Source organism: Salvelinus alpinus, chromosome 9, assembly GCF_045679555.1.
Source record: "Salvelinus alpinus chromosome 9, SLU_Salpinus.1, whole genome shotgun sequence".
Taxonomy (NCBI): Eukaryota; Metazoa; Chordata; class Actinopteri; order Salmoniformes; family Salmonidae; genus Salvelinus; species Salvelinus alpinus.
Genome location: NC_092094.1, coordinates 72,334,550 through 72,352,492, shown reverse-complemented (window position 1 = coordinate 72,352,492; position 17,943 = coordinate 72,334,550). Strand labels below are relative to the sequence as shown.

Below are 17,943 nucleotides of genomic sequence, written 5' to 3'. Positions count from 1 at the left end.
TTTTATTAAATATGTTTAACAGTGATCACAACATAGCTTTACATAGGTGTGTTGAGTGATTCTGCTTATATTGATTATAAAAAATAAGGGGTATTTGGAGACACAATCTCTCCTAGTAAGACAATAATATATCCATCCTGTAGCTACCATATGAGGTTATCTACGAGGTTATTTATTCAAACGGATTCAAAGGGGAACAAACTCTAAAACCTGAAACGACTAATACAGTGAATCTCACATAATAATATACACGAAGAGACATTAACTTCAAAAGTATCAAAATAGTGGGAAAGAAAACAGTCTAATGTGATTTGTGCATTTGGCTTCAAAAAACCTAACCTGTTTGTTTCTTATGTATTAGTGTCACATGTAGTTATGCTATTGATGTGAAAATGATCACAAAGTGAAATGGTTGCTTATTACCAACAAACTAGTGTTTAAGATCAGAAGCAACGATACATAACATCCAAATAGGGTGTTCATATTTTAGAACGGCAAATACGAAAATAAAAATTCAAGATATCGCCTGAAATTCAGGCTTTCGAGTTTAACGGGCTAGCGCTCTCCGGGGCACTATCTAGTCATAGTCATGCTAAGTCACTAATATATACACGTCATCTCAAGGCCCTTCACCCAGTGGGCAAGTCTTAACATCTGAAACCTATCAATGTTGTTTTTCAGTTGCTTAGTTGTCCATTGGTCACAATCAATATGACACAATTAATTTAGAATTAATCGTGACCATAAATTTAAAAAACGTCTCAATGTCAAATATATAATCAACAAGGGGCTATACGTTCTATGGGAAATAATTCACAACATTGTATTTCAAAATTTGACATTCCCAAAACATTGCAATCAAAAATAGTTTTTCAACCCCGATGCACCAGTTATCAATATTAATTAGTCTGATGTTTGAGAAACCATATTGTAACTGAACATTTTCAGTGGTTGTTTAAATAAAAATACTGCACTCAATTTTGTAATGCTTGACCCGGTGGCTCAGTGGAAATGACGATAAACCCTTATAACTGTTTTCTTGAATGGAAAGAGTACATATTTAAATAAGTCCATTTAAGAGGCTCGGTCAAGAAGGCAATGTTCCTTGCATTTTATGAGCCATATCTCTTTCTCTGTCTTGAAAAACAGACAAAAACATGTTCTCTCTGTGGCTACTATCCCTGTTAATGGAGACCTTGGTCATATTCATTAGGGCACACTCTAAAAATCGACAAGTTCAGGTAGTCCCACTCCCTCCCTGTTTAAGTCAGTTCTCTGTCCATTTGGTGCTTAATAAATATGACCATGTTGTGCTCTAACTGCAGCATGTGAGTGTGATAGGGTAGAAGAGTCCTTCCCCATTTGTGGCACAGGCCAGGCGTTAGGAGTAGATAGACCAGTAGATGATGTTGAACAGGGCGTAGGAACCAGGGAATAGGACCCGTGAGTACTTGTCTATGGCGTGGGTGTCTATCCAAATGTTCACATAGCCTGGCCTCTTTACCTGGCCCGTGAGCTGGGGATCCCCCAGAACCACCTGGGCCAACATCCTCTCCTGCCTGCCGCCGTTCTCTGGCATCCCATAGTTCCCTGCTGTGCCATAGTTCGCTGTGCTGTTGACGTCCATGGTGGTGTAGCCGGAGATCTGGGGGTCGCACGTCATGTCGTCCGGGTTGCCAATGCCACAGGTACAGGGCAACTGCAAGTATGCGGAAGTAAAAGGTGAATTAACGGACAAGACTTAAACTACAAAACTGAAGTATTTGAAGTGGCTTTAAAGACACTAATATGTCTAATATGCAACTTATTTTGCATAGGGCTTCTAAAGAAGGTTGTTTGTGGCAAGAAAAGTTTTCGGGGACTCTGTGTTGAAATACTTCCTCCTGAGGCTACTTATGCAGTTTAAGCTCCGTATGCCACAACATTTGGCATATGGAGAGATATGAGCAATGTTGTGCACCAGATGTTGTCCTAAAAATAAATGAATACAGAAAAGCAGAAAAACATTTCATGTTAATGAAATTAAACAAAATGTACCCTTTCTCTTAGCTTCCTCTCTTTCCGTTCCTGCACGGTCGAGAGGTAGTTGACCGCTGCATACTCTATGACCGAGAGGAAGACAAACACAAAACTGACCCACAGGTAGATGTCTACTGCTTTGATGTAGGAGACTCTGGGCATGGAGGCGTTGACTCCAGTGATGATGGTGGACATGGTGAGCACCGTGGTGATACCTGGACAGTCAAAACAGAGGGTTCAGCAACCTAGGTGATTTGACACCGATCTCCATTGAAATAGCTTTTTAGTCTGTCCCTTTACAGTTCATTTTAAGCCTCATTGGGGCCACCATTGAGACCAAACATCACAATCAAACACATGAGCATCAAGACTGTACTACATCTCAAATAGAAAACTGAAATATCCATTAAACCTAGAGCTAGAAACTTTCTTGTCCTTCTGGCAAGGGCCTTTCATACCCAAAGGGACCCTAGCGGGGACAGCCCTGCGGTCAATCCAGAAGGAGACCCAGGACAGCATGACCATGAGGGTGGCAGGGAAGTAGGTCTGGAGCAGGAAGAAGAAGACGTGGCGTCGTAGAGTGAAGTGGATGTACAGACGGTTGTACCAGCCTGGGAAGGAAAAAGAACACAGCTGATATTCTACGCAGATCCTGTCCCTTTCATTTGTTTCCATTCCCACAGTGCAGAGGTCTGAAACTCACGACCCGCTGGCTAAATGCGGCCCGCAAGGCAATTTAATGTGGCCCATGGTTGTCTTAGTAAATATGTGACTTCAGGGTTACCTGTACTGCTATAAAAGGCCAGCTTTGTAGTGGTGTGGAACTTCTGGATGAGGAACTGGGATAAAGATATCCTCTCGTCCGTGTTCAGTGACTCGTTGCCTTTCTTCCAGTACAGCATGAGGTCATCGTCCGTGTACGCGTCTGATGAGAGAACGTTAAAACCCCCCCAATGAATACCTCACATGATTGTGATAAAACTGGATCAAATGTCATCAGAGATGTGTAGGTAAATGGTGAAGTTGAAAGATGCACTCACAGCTCTCTATCTCCAGCGAGCAGGTCTGTGTGTCCAGAGGGAAGCGACTCAGGTCCATGTTGCACATGGCTGTGACTGTGATTCTGTAAGAACAAAAGTGACAGCATAGCATGACTTATGTCAATTTAACGTCTAGTTTTGATTTACATTTGGTTGAGTTTTCAACTAACGTGAATTCAATCAAAAAAATGTCACCATGTCATTGGGTGAAAAAAAGACGACAAAATGCCCCTACGTTGATTACTATTTGCAAAGCCAATCAGTTTTCCACATGATTTTTTGGGGGTGAAATGATGTGGAAACAGTGTTGAGTCAACCAGTTTTTGCCCAGTGGGATGTCACTGAAGGACTTATGTATAACATGGGTTACATGAGGTCTCTATTTGGCTGGGGAAGGGAAAGTGTTTAGCATCCATTTCAGTGTTGTCCATCTGTCTCATAAAATGGAAAATTATGTCACGCACTGTATATCTTTCAATGGACATAATTTAGTCAATGGACAAAATATGTGTTAAGATAACTCATTCAAGTGTTCCAGGTTGTCCAATTCAACAACCCAGGAAGGTTGCACGCACGTGACCAAACCTTTTCCCATATGGTAACATTACATGCTTACTAAGTAGCATGTTCAATAGCTTTGTTTAGCAGTCCAACAAATCGGCCTTCTTCATATACCTTGATAAATTAGTTTGAACATGAGCTCAGCGCTAAATCCAATACCCTTGAGGGTAAGTCATCAAATGAGGGTCGTGTTCAGCTAGCATGAAAACGTTCGGAAACGGGGTACTATCGGAACCTGTCCAATAAGAAACGCTTGTTTTCGTGTTCCGTTGCAAAACTTTTTCTATGGTGTGCCCTAATGGACACGGCCCAGTTCTCATCATTCTAATACAGGAGAGCTGAGCAGCTACCTTAGACTGTAGAGCACATTTCCGTCAGGGTGCACCCTCAGCATGACGTTGTCTGTGGTGGTGTCATGGATGAAGGACCTCTTGGAGTGGACGAAGAACATGTCAGGAACCCAGATCTTCTTGGCCAGCCTGCTGTCGAAGGTCATGCTCTGGTTATTGGTGCTGGGGAAGGACAGGCGCTCGTCCTTCCAGTAGTGCCTCAGGTACAGGGTCATGGTGAAGTCCTGAAACAACACAACAGGGGCTTGTTATGGCGGTGGTGGTGCCCTTTGTCGGGGGACAATCACACCTATCGATGAAGCTGCTTTTTGGATTGAATGTAGGTACAGCATGTGTTGAAGGATTCCACATATGAGATATCTGATTTGAGTGAGCTTAATTTTTTGTGCTTACGTAATATTCATGAAAGGCTTCTCTGGTTGAAACATTTTCTAGATAGTGGAATACTTTTGCAATAGTATGGGGCAAAGATTTAGCTTGGTCAAGCAGACTGACTGCTGTGCTCACGTTTCCTTTAGCTTCAAAGTGAAACAGAATGTGAGCTATCGCGCTATGAGGCTTGTTACACCAGGCTAGGAAAGATTACTCTTCACTGTGTAATAAAAATAGTCAAATCCTACTCACCATATCCACTTCAGAGATTGTGTCCAGACTTTCAACCTGAACATCTACCCCAACTGGAATAGGGGGTCCTGTAATTAAAGACAATTATATTAATATAAAGTTCAGTGAGAGAGTAGATTTTCAGATTGAATTTACTATATTTGACCTCTTTTCAAAAAGCTATCAAAGAAATGTAATTACAAGAGCTCTACAGTTTTTCCTTCATTCATTCATGCATTGCTGTAATGGATACTCATTGATTCTACCACAGAGAACATCATGTGTCAGGTACACCACCCCGTTCACGAAAATGGTTCACTCCTACAGACAGTGAGTCACATGGCCGTGGCTTGCTATATAAAGCGGGCAGACAGGCATCGAGGCATTCAGTTACTTTTCAATTGAACGTTAGAATGGGCAAAACGAGTGACCTAAGCGACTTTGAGCACAGGTTCCAGTATCTCAGAAACAACCGGCCTCCTGAGCTTTTCAAGCATGACAGTGCCTAGAGTTTACCGAGAATGGTGCGACAAACAAAACACATCCAGTCAGTGGCAGTCTTGTGGACGAAAACAGCTCGTTGATGAGCTGAGAGGTCGAAGGAGAATGGCAAGAATCGTGCAAGCTAACAGGCGGTCCACAAGCAGGCAAATAATGGCGCAGTACAACAGTGGTGTGCAGAACAGCATCTTGGAATGCACAATTCGTTGACCCTTGTCACGGATGGGCTATTGCAGCAGATGACCACACCGTGTTCCACTCCTATCAGCTAAAAACAAGGAGAAGCCGCTCCAGTGGGCACACGATCACCAACACTGGACAATTGAGGAGTGGAAAAACATTGCCTGGTCCGACGTCATGCTGATGGCAGAGTCAGGATTTGGAGTAAGCAGCATGAGTTAATGCCCCCTTCCTGCCTGGTGTCAACAATACAGGCTGGTGGTGTAGTGGTGTGGGGAATGTTTTCCTGGCACACGTTAGGTCCCTCGATACCAATTGAGCAATGTTTCCATGCCCTGAAGAATTCAGGCTGTTCTGGAGGGAAAGGGGGGTCTGACTCGAAACTAGATGGGTATACCTAATAAACTGGCCACTGAGTGTATTGTGACTAGGCTGTGTGGAGTATACAGTAGTTTTATTCAAATACAGTGTAGGCCTATTAATAGGCTGGATTTGCTTGTGCCATGACTGGATATTTATGACCTATTTTAGCCTTTACTCGCCATCATCCGCCATTGTACAGGAATACAATTAGGTCACAATGGATGAAGTTGTTGCAGCGTCAAACATCTGGAAGCTATTGAGATCTTTTTTTTCTCTCTTCCAGACAGTTTTGGAACTGGTGTGGCAAAAGGATAATTTTTTTGCCCACTTAACCCGGAAGCCTGCCGCACCAATGTGTCGGAGGAAACACCGTGCATCTGGCGACCATGTCAGAGTGCACTGCACGCCACAAGAGTCGCTAGTGTGCGATGGGACAAGGACATCCCTGCCGGCCAAACCCTCCCCTAACCTGGACGACGCTGGGCCAATTCTGCGCCGCCCCATGGGTCTCCCGGTCGCAGCCGGCTGCGACAGAGCCTGAATCTCTAGTAGCACAGCTAGCACTGAGATGCAATGCAGTGCCTTAGACCACTGCGCCACTCGGGAGGCCCAATAGTAGACATTTTAAAGGAGGATCATTCATAGTGTGATGTTTTTATCACTCAGATTACTCTTGCAGTCTGTTATTGTTTATTTTTATATATTCATAAAACAAGATATATTTGGCCATTGTTCTGGTCAAAAATATGACATTCATTTTCAGCAACCCACATGTTGCTTGATCCATGGGCTTGTGTGAAACACATTTTGTCATTTGGCCTAGATCATTGATGTATCTCTGACCTGAGATGGCCGTCCTCAAGGTATTATGGATTCCAAACGTGTAAATAACTCAAAAAGAACATGTCACTTTAACATGAGAACCCATTAAGCCTCTCACTAATACAATAGATCCCACATGCAGGGCCTTTAATCCCACAACAGCAAATCCCTGTACGTTGACCATGAAACCACAAACTCTGTCAACATCCCTGTTAAAAGAAAGAGTACTAGCATGCCAATGTACAGCTTGTCATGTTGCTGGTGTCATAAGGGCTTTTGGAGGCCTGAGCTGATAAGACCATTGGATAGATTGGACGACCCCGTTTAAAGGGAAAAAATTATGCTCTAAGCAACATTGAAAAACAACAAAAAAGCAACTGCAACAACAACTAAAAGGAGCGAATAAACTATTTGTACATTTTGCCCTCAAAGTAATTTGTGCATCACTGTTGATGCACAGTACGTACATTGATGAAGTGGACCTTCAAATCTTATGTGGAGCATGTTTTTCACATACAGTTGAAGTCGGAAGTTTACATACACTCAGGTTGGAGTCATTAAAACTCGTTTTTCAACCACTCCACAAATTTCTTGTTAACGAACTATAGTTTTGGCAAGTCGGTTAGGACATCTACTTTGTCCATGAAACAAGTAATTTTTCCAACAATTGTTTACAGACAGATTATTTCACTTATAATTCACTGTATCACAATTCCAGTGGGTCGGAAATTTACATACACTAAGTTGACTGTGCTTTTAAACAGCTTGGAAAATTCCAGAAAATGATGTCATGGCTTTAGAAGTTTCTGATAGGCTAATTAACATACTTTGAGTCAATTGGAGGTGTACCTGTGGATGTATTTCAAGGCCTACCTTCAAACTCAGTGCCTCTTTGCTTGATGTCATGGGAAAATCAAAGAAATCAGCCAAGACCTCAGAAAAAAAATTGTAGACCTCCACAAGTCTGGTTCATCATTGGGAGCAATTTCAAATGCCTGAAGGTACCACGTTTATCTGTACAAACAATAGTACGCAAGTGTAAACACCATGGGACCACGCAGCTGTCATACCGCTCAGGAAGGAGACGCGTTCTGTCTCCTAGAGATGAACGTACTTTGGTGCGAAAAGTGCAAATCAATCCCAGAACAACAGCAAAGGATCTTGTGAAGATGCTGGAGGAAACAGGTACAAAAGTATCTATATCCACAGTAAAACGAGTCCTATATCGACATAACCTGAAAGGCCGCTCAGCAAGGAAGAAGCCACTGCTCCAAAACCGCCATAAAAAAGCCAGACTACGGTTTGCAACTGCACATGGGGAAAAAGATCGTACTTTTTGGAGAAATGTCCACTGGTCTGATGAAACATTAATAGAACTGTTTGGCCATAATGACCATCGTTATGTTTGGAGGAAAAAGGGGGAGGCTTGCAAGCCGAAAAACACCATCCCAACCGTGAAGCACGGGGGTGGCAGCATCATGTTGTGGGGGTGCTTTGCTGCAGGAGGGACTGGTGCACTTCACATAATAGATGGCATCATGAGGCAGGAAAATTGTGGCTATATTGAAGCAACATCTCAAGACATCCGTCAGGAAGTTAAAGCTTGGTCGCAAATGGGTCTTACAAATGGACAATGAACCCAAGCATACTTCCAAAGTTGTGGCAAAATGGCTTAAGGACAACAAAGTCAAGGTATTGGAGTGGTCATCACAAAGCCCTGACCTCAATCCTATAGAAAATTTGTGGGCAGAACTGAAAAAGCGTGTGCGAGCAAGGAGGCCTACAAACCTGACTCAGTTACACCAGCTCTGTCAGGAGGAATGGGCCAAAATTCACCCAACTTATTGTGGGAAGCTTGTGGAAGGCTACCTGAAACGTTTGACCCAAGTTAAACAATTTAAATGCAATGCTACCTAATACTAATTGAGTGTATGTAAACTTCTGACCCACTGGGAATGTGATGAAAGAAATAAACGCTGAAATAAAGCATTCTCTCTACTATTTTTCTGACATTTCACATTCTTAAAATAAAGTGGTGATCCTAACTGGCCTAAAACAGGGAATTTTTACTAGGATTAAATGTCAGGAATTGTGAAAAACTGAGTTTAAATGTATTTGGCTAAGGTGTATGTAAACTTCCGACTTCAACTGTACTAAACCTGATGATTTCACTAGGTAGAAATATACAAATGATATGACTCCTGTAACGTCTTACCTCCAAATGCTGGTCTCATGGTAAAATCATGGTCATCTATTCTTAGGAGCTGCTCAGATTTTGTCATGGGAGATTTTGTCATGTCTGAACTTCGCTTTAGAATTGGTCTGTAGATAGGAAAATGTGTTATTTTATAGGGTTAGGCTATGAGATGATCTCTTTTTTTCAATGGGCAAAGACATGTTTTACACTGTCAAGTAGGGTATCAAATTACAATATCAGCTTTACTGTATTTACAATATCAATAGTAGTGATAACACCTTTCATGTTATGCTATGAGTTTGCAACCCACTTTTTCAGATCAGCGTTTTTGTACAATGACAATGAACTCTAACCTTTCAGACTTGCTATGAGTTCCTCCATCCATTCTTGACGTTTGTCTCCTGGATCTGTTGATGGGAAAAATCACAAGATGTTTGCAAACAACTTCTGGTCAAAATGTCAAGATGAATTCCAGTATAGGTGGTAGAAACAGAAGTGACAAAGGAGCATAGAAGTGTAGTAACCTTGTAATGACCTATAATCTTGCTGAAGACCATTGTATGACAGTAATGTGAGGCTGAAATACAAAGGAAGTTTGGTGCAGCAACAACAACAAATAAATAATTCAAAGCAAAAAAATACAAAGGCTTAGCCTACAGTGAGCTACGAACGTATTGGGACAGTGACACATTTTGTGTTGTTTTGCCTCTGTACTCCAGCACTTTGGATTTGAAATGATACACTGACTATGAGGTTAAAGTGCAGACTGTCAGCTTTAATTTGAGGGCATTGTCATCCATATCGGGTGAACCGTTTAGAAGTTGTACATACAGTAGTAACCCCCATTTTAGGGGATCAAAAGTATTGGGACAAAGGTTTAGTATTTGGTTCCATATTTCTAGCACGCAATGATTACATCGACCTTGTGACTCTACAAATTATGGTAGCATCCATATTAATGTAGAAGTGTTTAGAAACATATTCTATTCTTATTTACAATAAAAGTGACTCCAAAATAACACAATACATTATTTGCCATTCATTTCTATTGGACCAAAAATATTCTGAAACACAACCAAAACAAACAGAAAATGCATCCAATATTTTTTGTAGAGTCACAAGATTGATGCAGTCATTGTGTGCTAGGAATATGGGACCAAATACTAAACTTCGGACTACTTTAATACACCTATAAGTGAATTTGTCCCAATACTTTTGGTCCCCTAAAATGGGGGGACTACAGTAAGTACAAAAAGGGCTGTAATTTCTAAACGGTTTACCTGATATAGATGAAAATACCCTCAAATTAAAGCTGACAGTATGCACTTTGTATCCTTCCAAATCCAACGTGCTGAGTACAGAGCCAAAACAAACAAAAATGTCACTGTCCCAATACTTTTCTAGCTCACTTTATATCATGTTTTCTTATACAGCTAAGCAACATTTTACTCTCAACTTGGCACAAGGAGATAGATCAGGCTGATTCATTGCCATTTTTATCCCAAAAGATATGAAGGGCATGAAGGCATTCAGAGAAACACTCTATTTCAAGAGAACACACTCATCTCTTGACAACGCTCAAAGAGATCCTACATCTGAATGAATTGTCTCTTTGATTGCATTATCCCAGTCAGGGCATAAACATTTGAAACAGAATACAAAAATAGATTTCCCCCTAAAACCCTAAACTGGATTAATGGGTAGCCTAGACGCATGAGTGCATGTGGTGACATGCCCCACAGGCGTGCATGGAGAGAGAACAGCCGACAGCGATATTATCTACCGTGACAATCAGAGAGAGAGAGCTACTGGGTGCTAACTGCTGTGGGCTGATGGGTAATGGATGCTATTCCTCTCTGTACGCCCCAGCAGCTAATCCGCTTGGCAGAATCCCCTACACGAACCAGAGACTAGAACAGTCTGTCAGTGTGTGTGTATGCATGTGTGTGTGTGTACGACTGAATGTGTGTGTCTGTGAGTGTGTGCGCGTGTGTGTGTCTGTCTGTCTGTCTGTCTCTGTCTGTCTGTCTGTCTGTCTGTCTGTCTGTCTGTCTGTCTGTCTGTCTGTCTGTCTGCAGAACACTGCCTTTGGGCTTCCTATAGTTCTGCTGCTGCTATACAGCTGCCTGCCTTTTCTGGACAGACGGAGTCAACAACATGATCATTAATCGACTCCTGTTAAGTGCACATGAGAAGTGCAAACTCAGTTAAAAGTGCATCGCAGTTCACAGATCCCAATTGAAAATTGCTCTGTCCAGAAATAGGTTTGCTCAGGTTTTGTGATTGGATCCACAGCAAGCCAACAATTTCTCAGAATCGGATTGTACTATTGATTATTGTTGTTATTTGGTGCCATTCAAGAGGACAGAGAATGTTTTTCATGACCTTTGGAGAAACACCTTCGGGGTGAGAAGTCAGGGTTAGTTAGTATACCATCAGTGTCTGTTAAACTTAGCTAAGCTGGTCTGATAGTGTTTTTGTTGTACTCTGTTCGCTTGTTTTTTATAGAGAGAAAATAACACATGTTCAAGTCTAAGCCATATATGTACAGTTTATAGGTCTGGTTCAAGTTATGTGTCACTAACATTTGGTATCACTCTACTATATTTCAATTGCAAAAATGTGTGGCATCTATGACCATACAATTAATCATTTCCAGTCTACATGAGAGAGAAATTGGTGATCTACAACAATATTTGAAGAGTCATTTCCAAACACTATTTATCAACTGGGTGGTTCAAGCCATGAATGCTGATTGGCTGACAGCCGTGGTATATAAGTATACCACAGGTATGATAAAACATTTATTTTTACTGATCTAATTACATTGGTAACCAGTTTATAATAGCAATAAGGCACCTCAAGGGTTTGTGGTATATCTGCGTTGCGTCGTATATACCCTTAGCCATGGTATATTGGCCATATTGCCTAAATTATCTGTACATTTTCAGAATGTTGGTAAATTAGCTTTTATTGTTTAAATAAATGATGAAAGCGATTGGTGTGTTTTTTCACAATCTAATCATGGCATGGGGTTGTTTAATGACAGACATGTATTTATTTAATATGTATCACTTGATGGTTTCATTTCAAGAAGACAAATAATCATTTTTCTTTTGCAAAATCCCTTGCAAAAGTATTCATACCCCTTGGATTTCTTCACATTTTATTATGTTACAAAGCGGGATAAACATGTATTTGTCATTTTTTGTCAACAATGTACTCAAAATACTTTGTAATGTCAATGTGGAAGATAAAAAAAAAGATGAATAAAAATGTGATTCATTAAATATAGTAATTGCATAAGTTTTCAGCCGCTTTGTTCAGGCAAGCCTAAATTAGTTCAGGAATAAAATTTGGCTTAACAAATCACATAATAAGTTACATGTAATCACTCTGTATGAAATAATGGGGGTTGACATAATTTTTGAATGACTAACCCTTCCTTGGTCCCCCATACAGCATCTGTAAGGTCCCTCAGTCAAGTATTGAATTTTAAGCACCGATTCAACTACAAATCCAGTGAGCTTTTCGAAAGCCTCATAAAGAAGGGTAGTGATTGGTAGATGGGTAACAATAACAAATCATACATTAAATGTATATTTAACAAGCATGGTCAAGTTAATAATTATGTATTAACCACCCAGACACATCAAAGATACAGTCGTCCTTCTGAACTGAGCTGTAAGGACAGGAATGAAACTGCTCAGTGATGTTACCATGAGGCCATTGGTCATTTTAAAACAGTTTCAGAGTTGAATGGCTGTGATGGGCGAAAACTGAGAATGGCTCAACAACATACAGTAGTAGTGATTCCACAATAAGGCACTAAAGTAATACTGCAACAAAAAAAGCATGGCAAAGGAATACACTGTTTGGCCCTAAATGCTAAGCTTTATGTTTGAGGCAAATCCAACAGAAAACATCACTGAGTAACTGCGTCCTTAATTTCAAGCATGGTGGTGGCTGCATCATGATATCGGTATGCTTGACATCGGAAAATACTGGGGAGTTTTTCAGGATAAAAAGAAACGGGATGGAGCTAAGGACAGGGAAAATCCGAGAGGAAACCCTGCTTCAGTCTGTGTTAGACCAGACACTGGGAGAGGATTTCACCTTTCAGCAGGACAATAACCTACAACAAAAGGCCAAATCTACACTGGAGTTACTTACCAAGAAGACAATGAGTGTTCCTGAGTGGCCAAGTTACTGTTTTGACTTAAATATGCTTGAAAATGTATGGCAAGACTTGAAAATTGCTGTCTAGCCATGATCCCCAAAATCTTGACAGAGCAGGCCTTGAAGAATTATGAAAACAATGATGGGCTAATATTGCACAATCCAGGTGTGTAAAGCTCTTTGAGACGTACCCAAGAAGACTCACTGTCACGACTCCGACCGAAGGTGGCTCCCCTTCCCGTTCGGGTGGCGCTCGGCGGTCGTCGTCGCCGGCCTACTAGCTGCCACTGATTCTTTCCTCCCCCTCCTTGTCTGTTTATTGGTTACACCTGTTATGCGTTTGTGGTGATTAGTTGGGCTTTATTAGTCAGCCGGCCCGCCTGTTTCTTTGTGCGGGATTGTTTGTTGTAACATTTGTGTATGTTGGAGACGAACGTGTTTGTTCCTGTTCGTGGGTTTTGCTGGACTGTTTTAGTCCCTGTGTTTTGGGCATTTGTTTTTTAGCACCCAGTGTTTCGTGGGGTGGCCTATGTCCGCCGTGTGTGCATTAAAGAGCACTACCTTGAACTCTCTGTTTCCTGCGCCTGACTTCACACCCACGACACCCAGATCGTTACACTCACAGCTGTAATCGCTGCCAAATGTGTTTTTAACATGTAACATGTTTAATCCACCAGAAAAGACAGAACAAATGTTACAACAAATGTTATGGTTAAACTCAAATATACAAAAACAAATAATTGGGGGGGGGGACTCAGGGAGCTGAATACTTATGCAACGACTATATTTTAGTTACTTAATATCTCTTCATCTTTAATTATTTATTTAATTATTTAATTATTTAATTATTATTTAACCTTCCACTTTGACATTACAGAGTATTTTGTGTAGATTGTTGACAAAGAAATGACAATTACATTCATTTGAATACCAAAATGTATGAAAAATCTGAGAACAGGGATATTTTTACACACACATGAAGGTACCCATAAGCAAACATTTCTGATGATAAAAAAAAACATGTGAAGAATTGGTGAATATAGCATTTGGAAATAAACTCTTAAATTTGTATAACTTTGAAATAAAGAACTTTACATTTTCCCTGACACATATAATTGTGATTCAATATCTTAACACAATGTTTTTTCCTTTAAATTTAAAACATGGTTGTCCTGTAAAAGTATGCGTTGCCTAATGCCTATTGATAGACTATATCTCTTGTGAGAAGTCAGACTCTATAACAGGGATCATCAACTAGTTCAGCCACGGGATGATTTTGTTTCTTGAGCGGATGGTGCTGGAACACAATTACATATCATTTGTAGACAGGAAATTGACCGCAAGAAGCCCAAAAAGATATAACAAAAAATTCAAATTTAAAACTTTGCTTACATTTATTTGTATACAATCACATATATCTCTCTAATATCCGTGGGGTTACATTGGAACAGATTTCCAAAATTAAAATCACTTGGAGCTGATTTACTGGTGTTTTTACAGTCTTTTATGTACGACAATTAAAACATGTAAATACAAAAATTTGATATAAACCATTGATATATATTTATAAGCCATCTGTAAGATTGGTCTAATGGTGAACAGATTTCTAGTTGCTGTTTTCAGATCAGACCTAAAAATAGCTCAAAGGGCCATGATCACATGAGAGTGATACTGTCTAAAGGAGACATGGTTTGTGGGATTATGATATGAAAGGGCCTTTGGAATACATTAAGTGGGCATAAATCACTCAAAGCTGATAAAGGCACCCTGCACTTTGGATAGGAATTTTTTCATCTTTACCAGAGATTAACGGGTGCACTTGTCATTGTAATGTAGGATTCAGCTATCACGTTTAAGGAATATTTCATATTTTGCATGCTGTGGTATTTGTTATGGTATTTGCGGCTAGCAATTAATCCATCAGTCCCGCATAATTAGTTATGTTTGTTGTTAAGTGTATGCATTTCATACAAACTATTCATTGAGCCTAGCCTGGTCCCAGATCTGTTTGTGTTGTCTTGCCACCAGCTATGGTCGTTGACATGCCAAAAAATAGGTGACTAAACACCACAATACAGCACAAACAGATCTATGACTAGGCTAGGTTGAGCTAGGGCTCCATAAACATGTATCATAAACGGATCAGAATTACATACATTATATCTGCCAATAGTGCCACATCCAGCACACCATGGAGCAACAGCCAAAACATCCACCAATAGAACATAAATAGATACTGGAACATAGGTGCCCTCTCTAATCCCCTTTCTGAATAAATCTGAATTCACCTGGTGGGGTGAGGAAACAGGTGAGGAAAACAGAACAGGTGACACATTATTATCACCAAGTGGACCTCACCCAGGCACTCAGCACCAATCATATATGTGTCAGTTGGTAGAGCATGGCGCTTGCAATGCAAGGATTGTGGGTTCGATTCCTGGGACCACCCATAGGTAAAAATGTGTGCACGTATGACTATACATCGCTTTGGATGAAAGCATCTGCTAAATAGCTTATTATTAATACTATTATATTAAATGAAATCACTTTAAAAAAATACAGATTCACATTTTAACCCATGCCCAGATCTAACATATGAATCAAATTATACATTTCATGCCATTTTAAAATGTATTTCATGTATAGATGCCAGGATGTAAGGTGCATTTACCTGCTTTGTTTGTAGGTCTCTAGCTTTTGGCCTCTTTGATGAGCTGATCTCCCAGCAACCCCCATGAGGCAGATGCAGAACAGCACAAACACAGTATCCACTTGCATGGTGCACATACCACTGTGGACCCCTCAAATTCCAGTCAAATTCCACACCCCACTAGGGCTAAAACCTCTCTGCGTGGGTCCTGGAACATTGTCTTCAGCAGAACAGCTTCGGGCTGGGTAAGAAGCAGCAGCTCTGGCCTGACCAACAAAACATCCCACGGTGCTTAATCTCCACAGTGGAGAAAAGCAATTTTGACTAAACCTATAAATCCTTGAGCGTCAGATTGCACAGATTAGATCCCTCCAGTGGCGGATGTGGCTCACTCGCTCTGCTCTGCTGCTCTACTCTACTCTGCTCTGTACCGCCCAGACCAATTCTCATAATGATGCGGCATGCTCGTTTGGGAGGTCAATGGTGGGAGATATTGTAGCTACAGGATCTGGATCGCACAGTCAGACACAGAGTCCTTGATGTGGAAGGCTGTTAAATCCCTCAGCTGCGTGTTTATGTGCTATTCAAAGTGTCTCCCGAGGCTATTTTGCTAAGACATCTTCGAAGGCTGCAAAAGTATGCTGCTAAAATATGGCTTCAGCCTGAGTTTTGCTAACATAGTTATGTGGGATTAGCCTACATACACTCTCTAAAGAGATTGGTGTCTATTGGATGAGCCTAACCTATTTAAACAAATCGTTCATTAATATATAAATTAATCATATTCATCAATGAAGAGTATACCAGTATAGGCTGTCATTCATTATTTTAGGAAGTCAGCTCTGTTTCTGAGTAGTTATTTTGATAATCCACATAAACTCAGCAAAAAAAGAAGCGTCCTCTCACTGTCAACTGCGTTTATTTTCAGCAAACTTAACATGTGTAAATATTTGTGTGAACATAACAAGATTCAACAACTGAGACATAAACTGAACAAGTTCCACAGACATGTGACTAACAGAAATGGAATAATGTGTCCCTGAACAAAGGGGGGGTCAAAATCAAAAGTAACAGTCAGTATCTGATGTGGCCACCAGCTGCATTAAGTACTGCAGTGCATCTCCTCCTCATGGACTGCACCAGATTTGCCAGTTCTTGCTGTGAGATGTTACCCCACTCTTCCACCAAGGCACCTGCAAGTTCCCGGACATTTCTAGGGGGGAATGGCCCTAGCCCTCACCCTCCGATCGAACAGGTCCCAGACGTTGGGACAATGGGATTGAGATCTGGCTCTTCACTGGCCATGGCAGAACACTGACATTCCTGTCTTGCAGGAAATCACGCACAGAACGAGCAGTATGGCTGGTGGCATTGTCATGCTGGAGGGTCATGTCAGGATGAGCCTGCAGGAAGGGTACCACATGAGGGAGGAGGATGTCTTCCCTGTAACGCACAGCATTGAGATTGCCTGCAATGACAACAAGCTCAGTCCGATGATGCCGTGACACACCGCCCAATACTATGACGGACCCTCCACCTCCAAATCAATCCCGCTACAGAGTACAGGCCTCAGTGTAACGCTCATTCCTTCGACGATAAACACGAATCCGACCATCACCCCTGGTGAGACAAAAACGCGACTCGTCAGTGAAGAGCACTTTTTGCCAGTCCTGTCTGGTCCAGCGATGGTGGGTTTGTGCCTGTAGGCAACGTCGTTGCCGGTGATGTCTGGTGAGGACCTGCCTTACAACAGGCCTACAAGCCCTCAGTCCAGCCTCTCTCAGCCTATTGCGGACAGTCTGAGCACTGATGGAGGGATTGTGCGTTCCTGGTGTACCTCGGGCAGTTGTTGTTGCCATCCTGTGCCTGTCCCGCAGGTGTGATGTTCGGATGTACCAATCCTATGCAGGTGTTGTTACACGTGGTCTGCCACTGCGAGGACGATCAGCTGTCCATCCTGTCTCCCTGTAGCGCTGTCTTAGGCGTCTTACAGAACGGACATTACAATTTATTGCCCTGGCCACATCTGCAGTCCTCATGCCTCCTTGCAGCATTCCTTAGGCAAGTTCACACAGATGAGCAGGGACCCTGGGCATCTTTCTTTTGGTGTTTTTCAGAGTCATAAGTGAGAAGGTGGACAATGGTTTCTCCTCAGGGAAGTGTGTTTAGTCCGGTGTCGTTCACCCTGATGATAAATGACATATTTAAGGAGGTGGGACAGGGAGTGGTTGTGGCCTTGTATGCCGATGATGGGGCTGTATGGAAGAGAGGTGGGAATGTGAAATATGTGATGAGGAAGATGCAGGAAGCTGTGGGAGTTGTGGAAGATTGGTCTCTTACATGGGGGTTTATGGTGTATTCTAGGAGGAAGGTTTAAGATGTTAGGCTGCAAATATATGGTCAGGATATAAGTAGGGTGTCTGAGTTTAAGTATTTAGGTATGTGGTTTAATGAGGGGCATACGTGGAAGAGACATAT

At 41.5% G+C, this 17,943-nt stretch overlaps 1 protein-coding gene across 1 annotated transcript; it reads right to left on the bottom strand.

Moving 5' to 3' along the window:
- Positions 1-2: 2 nt before the first annotated feature.
- Positions 3-16,009, bottom strand: LOC139530569 (gamma-aminobutyric acid receptor subunit rho-1-like). The gene is made up of 10 exons (XM_071327098.1): positions 15,487-16,009; positions 8,990-9,043; positions 8,655-8,761; positions 4,595-4,662; positions 3,971-4,194; positions 3,060-3,142; positions 2,804-2,944; positions 2,478-2,630; positions 2,038-2,234; positions 3-1,699 (listed from the first exon to the last, which is right to left on the bottom strand). The coding sequence occupies exons 1-10, from the start codon at positions 15,600-15,602 to the stop codon at positions 1,382-1,384; spliced, it is 1,461 nt and encodes a 486-aa protein (XP_071183199.1). The 5' UTR covers positions 15,603-16,009; the 3' UTR covers positions 3-1,381.
- Positions 16,010-17,943: the final 1,934 nt, after the last annotated feature.

Excerpts from the sequence above, each read along its gene's own strand:
- LOC139530569 (XM_071327098.1), bottom strand. The coding sequence starts at position 15,602 with ATGTGCACCATGCAAGTGGATACTGTGTTTGTGCTGTTCTGCATCTGC. Across the intron at positions 9,044-15,486 it reads GAGACCTACAAACAAAGCAG|ATCCAGGAGACAAACGTCAA; the intron begins GTAAATGCACCT and ends TCCCATCAACAG. Across the intron at positions 2,945-3,059 it reads CTCGCTGGAGATAGAGAGCT|ACGCGTACACGGACGATGAC; the intron begins GTGAGTGCATCT and ends TTCTCTCATCAG.